The 5,169-nt window shown below is 40.4% G+C and overlaps 1 protein-coding gene across 1 annotated transcript; it reads right to left on the bottom strand.

The window, feature by feature from the left end:
* Positions 1–443: 443 nt before the first annotated feature.
* Positions 444–1,486, bottom strand: LOC128561734 (RNA-binding motif protein, X chromosome-like). Its single transcript, XM_053556292.1, has one exon. It carries the CDS (start codon positions 1,413–1,415, stop codon positions 657–659), a length of 759 nt encoding a protein of 252 aa, XP_053412267.1. The 5' UTR covers positions 1,416–1,486; the 3' UTR covers positions 444–656.
* Positions 1,487–5,169: the final 3,683 nt, after the last annotated feature.

Genomic DNA, 5,169 nt, shown 5'->3' with positions numbered 1-5,169 from the left:
CTGAGCTACAGGTACCTAGCCAAAATTTTTGTTTTTAATGGAATGAGATTCCACCCCTTCACCTTTAATTTGCAGTTTAATACCTTTGGCTTGGGCAGGATGATCAATACCCCGTGGATTCAAACCACAATGGAGAGATCCTAACAGGCACAGAAGCCACATCCGAAACAAACGGTCCACCCACAGGGCTGTACTGCCAATAGCATTTTTTTTTTTTTAGACAGAGTGCCATTCTGATGCCCTGGGTAAAGTGCTGTGCCGTCACAGCTCACAGCAACCTCAAACTCCTGCACTTAAGGGATCCTCCTGCCTCAGCCTTCCCAGTAGCTGGGACTACAGGCGCCTGCCACGATGCCTAGCTAGTTTTTCTATTTTTAGTAGAGATGGGATCTAGCTCTTGCTCAGGCTGGTCTTGAACTTCTTCTTCTTCTTCTTTTTTTTTTAATTAAACATGTTTTACTTTTTTCCTCACAAGAACATAAAAATTATGGAGGGGAACTTAACAGGAAATTTAAAAAATGTAACACAATTTTTCCTTTTAGTAGTCCTTGGGTAGTTATGACAATAGTTTCCACTTTTTGTTTGTTTCTTTGAACAGGGATTTTTTGGTCCAAAGTTTTGTTTCTTTCTAGTATCTGCTTCTGCCTCCCCCTCTATCAGATCAGCTTCCTCCACGGCCACCACCTCTTGGTGCTCTTGGCTTGAACTGATGTAGGAATCACATGGAGGAGGGTACCCCCTTTCCATAGAAGGGGGAAGCCCTCTTTCTTGTCTGCCAACCCGATCATGACCACTTGAGTACAGATCACTTCGGCTGCTTGAGTAACTGTCTCGACTTCCACAATATCCGTCATGTGAGCTGCTGTAATCATCATAGTGACTGCTTCTACCATAAGATGGCGGGGCCCTCGGGTAAGTGGAGCACTATGTGAGTTACAGTAACTCTCATATGAGTCTCTGTAGGAACCTCCACTTGGATGATCTGAATAGTCACGATCATGACTGTATCCATTTCTATCACTATAGCCTCTTGATGGATAGTCATCACGTGAACTGGAATGACCATAATCACGATAAGTATAATCTGGTGGTGGTGCATAATCTCTCGTATCTCGAGAGCTTGGGTAGTTTCTGCTTGAATAGCTGTCTTTAGTAGAATATCCATCATCTCTTGGGAACAAATAAACATCTCTACGAGAGGGCAAGGGTTCTCTTCGAGGTGGGCCTCTGTAACTGTCTCTTCCACGTGATACAGGGGCTCTTCCTCCCATTCCACGGCTACTGCGGACTGGTCCTGAAGGGGCAGATCTTTTAGGAGGAGGACCCCCACTTCGTGATGGTGGTCCTCTTTTTACTGGGAGTGGTCCCCTGGAAGAACTCATGTTAAAATTCATGGAATAGCCACCATCATCCATGTGCCCTCCCCGAGAGGGAGGTCCCCTGGTTCCTCCACTTCCTCCTCTTCCACCCCTAAGACCTCTCGGAGGGCCTCTGTTTCTTGGAGGTGGAGGTGGTCCATATCTACCACTTTTTTTTTTGTTTGTTTGTTTTAGGCCACACTTTGTTTTCATGCTATGCAATTTTTGTTGAAAAGGGGATATTTTGAATATTTTTTTGATTTTTTTATTGTTAAATCATAGCTGTGTACATTAGTGCAATCACCTGTACCCATTCTAAGATGCACCATAGATGTGGCCCCACCCATCACCCTCCCTCCACCAAAACCTCCCCCCTCCCTTCCCCTTCCTTGGCCCTTTCCCCATAGTCTTGTGCTATAGTTGGGTCATAGTCTTCATGTGAAAGCTATAATTTAGCTTCATAGTAGGGCTGAGTACATTGGATACTTTTTCTTCCATTCCTGAGATACTTTGCTAAGAAGAATATGTTCCAGCTCCATCCATGTAAATATGAAAGAGGTAAAGTCTCCATCTTTCTTTAAGGCTGCATAATATTCCATGGTATATATGTACCACAATTTGCTAGTCCATTCGTGGGTTGATGGGCACTTGGGCTTCTTCCATGACTTAGCAATTATGAATTGGGCTGCAATAAACATTCTGGTACAGATGTCTTTGTTATATTGTGACTTTTGGTCTTCTGGGTATAAACCTAGTAAAGGAATTATAGGATCAAATGGCAGGTCTATTTTTAGGTCTCTAAGTACTCTCCAAACATCCTTCCAGAAGGAACGTATTAGTGGGCATTCCCACCAGCAGTGTAGAAGTGTGCCCTTTTCTCCACATCCACACCAACATTTCTGGTTTTGGGATTTTGTTATGTGGGCTACTCTTACTGGGTTTAGGTGATATCTCAGAGTAGTTTTGATTTGCATTTCTCTGATGATTAATGATGATGAGCTTTTTTTCATGTGTTTGTAGATCTTGCATCGGTCTTCTTTAGAGAAGTTTCTCTTCAAGTCCCTTGCCCACCCTGAGAGGGGGTCACGTGTTCTTTTCTTGTTAATACATTTGAGTTCTCTGTGCATTCTGGTTATTAGACCTTTATTGGAGGTATAACCTGCAAATATTTTCTCCCATTCTGAGGGATGTCTGCTTGCTTTACTCACTATGTTCTTGGCTGTGCAGAAGCTTTTTAGTTTGATCAGGTCCCAGTAGTGTATTTTTTTTTTTTTTTTTTGTAGAGACAGAGTCTCACTGTACCGCCCTCGGGTAGAGTGCCGTGGCGTCACACGGCTCACAGCAACCTCTTAACTCTTGGGCTTACGCGATTCTCTTGCCTCAGCCTCCCGAGCAGCTGGGACTACAGGCGCCCGCCACAACGCCCGGCTATTTTTTGGTTGCAGTTTGGCCGGGGCTGGGTTCCCAGTAGTGTATTTTTGATACTGCTTCAATTGCCTGGGGAGTCCTCCTCATAAAATATTCACCCAGGCCGATTCCTTCAAGAGTTTTCCCTGCACTTTCTTCAAGTATTTTTATAGTTTCATGTCTTAAGTTTAAATCTTTTATCCAGTGAGAGTCTATCTTAGTTAATGGTGAAAGGTGTGGGTCCAGTTTCAATCTTCTACAGGTTGCCAGCCAGTTTACGCAGCACCATTTGTTAAATAGGGAATCTTTTCCCCACTGAATGTTTTTAATTGGCTTGTCAAAGATCAAATAACGGTAAGTAGCTGGATCCATCTCTTGATTCTCTATTCTGTTCCAGACATCTACTTCTCTGCTTTTGTGCCAGTACCATGCTGTTTTGATCACTATGGATTTATAGTACAGTCTCAGGTCTGGTAGTGTGATTCCTCCTGCTTTGTTTTTATTGCTGAGTAATGTTTTGGCTATTTGAGGTTTTTTCTGATTCCATACAAAACGAAGTATTATTTTTTCAAGATCTTTAAAGTATGACAGTGGAGCTTTAATAGGAATTGCATTAAAATTATATATTGCTTTGGGCAGTATGGACATTTTTAACTATGTTGATTCTTCCCAGCCATGAGCATGGTATGTTTTTCCATCTGTTAACATCTTCGGCTATCTCTTTTCTTAGAGTTTCATAGTTCTCTTTGTAGAGATCTTTCACGTCCTTTGTTAGGTATACTCCCAAATATTTCATCTTCTTTGGCACTACTGTGAAAGGAATAGAGTCCTTGACTGTTTGTTCGGCTTGGTTATTGTTGGTATATATAAAGGCTACAGATTTATGGGTGTTGATTTTGTAGCCTGAGACATTGCTATATTCCTTGATCACTTCTAAAAGTTTTGTAGTAGAATCCCTAGTGTTTTCCAGATATACGATCATATCATCTGCGAAGAGTGAAAATTTGATCTCTTCTGACCCTATGTGGATACCCTTGATGGCCTTTTCTTCCCTAATTGCAGTGGTTAAAACTTCCATTACAATGTTAAAGAGCAATGGAGACAATGGGCAGTTTGCCTGGTTCCTGATCTAAGTGGAAATGATTGCAATTTAACTCCATTCAATACGATATTGGCTGTGGGTTTGCTGTAGATGGCCTCTATTAGTTTAAGAAATGTCCCTTCTATACCAATTTTCTTAAGTGCTCTGATCATGAAGTGATGCTGGATATTATCAAAAGCTTTTTCTGCATCAATTGAAAGAATCATACGGTCTTTATTTTTAAGTTTGTTTATGTGTTGAATTACATTTATAGATTTACATATATTGAACCAGCCTTGAGACCCTGGGATAAATCCGACTTGGTCATGGTGTATAATTTTTTTGATGTGTTGTTGGATTCTGTTTGTTAGGATCTTATTGAGTATTTTAGTATCTATATTCATTAGTGATATTGGTCTATAATTTTCTTTTCTTGTTGGGTCTTTCCCTGGTTTGGGGATCAAGGTGATGTTTGTTTCATAGAATGTACTGGGTAATATTCCTTCTTTTTCTATGTTTTGGAAGAGGTTTAGTAGTATAGGTACTAGATCTTCTTTAAATGTTTGGTAGAATTCTGACGTAAAGCTGTCTGGTCCTGGGCTTATCTTTTTAGGGAGATTTTGTATAGTTGATGCTATTTTAGAACTTGATATAGGCCTGTTCAACGTTTCCACTTTGTTCTGGCTAAGTCTTGGTGGGTGGCATGCTTCCAGGTATTGGTCGATTTCTTTCAGATTTTCATATTTGTGAGAGTAGAGTTTCTTGTAGTATTCATTAAGGATTTTTTGAATTTCTGAGGGATCTGTTGTTATTTCATCATTACCATTTCTGATTGATGAAATTAGAGATTTTACTCTTTTTTTCCTGGTTAGGTTGGCCAAAGGTTTATCTATTTTATTGACCCTTTCAAAAAACCAGCTTTTGGATTTATTGATCTGTTGTATAATTCTTTTGTTTTCAATTTCATTTAATTCTGCTCTGATTTTGGTTATTTCTTTTCTTCTGCTGCATTTGGGGTTGAAGTGTTCTTCTGTCTCCAGTTGCTTGAGATGTTCCATTAAGTTATTGACTTCCTCTCTTTCCGTTTTCTTGAGGAAGGCTTGCAGTGCTATAAATTTCCCTCTTAGGACTGCCTTTGCAGTATCCCAGAGGTTCTGGTAATTCGTGTCTTGATTGTTGTTTTGTTCCAAAAATATGGTGATTTCCTTCTTAATCTTGTCTATAATCAACCCATCTATCCTTCAGCATAAGGTTGTTTAGCTTCCATGTTTTTGTATGGGCATGCAGGTTCCTGTTGTTATTGAGTTCAACTTTTATTCCATG

Source organism: Nycticebus coucang, chromosome 12 (assembly GCF_027406575.1).
Source record: "Nycticebus coucang isolate mNycCou1 chromosome 12, mNycCou1.pri, whole genome shotgun sequence".
Taxonomy (NCBI): Eukaryota; Metazoa; Chordata; class Mammalia; order Primates; family Lorisidae; genus Nycticebus; species Nycticebus coucang.
Note: the sequence above shows the minus strand (reverse complement) of the source record. Positions and strands in the feature narration are given on the sequence as shown.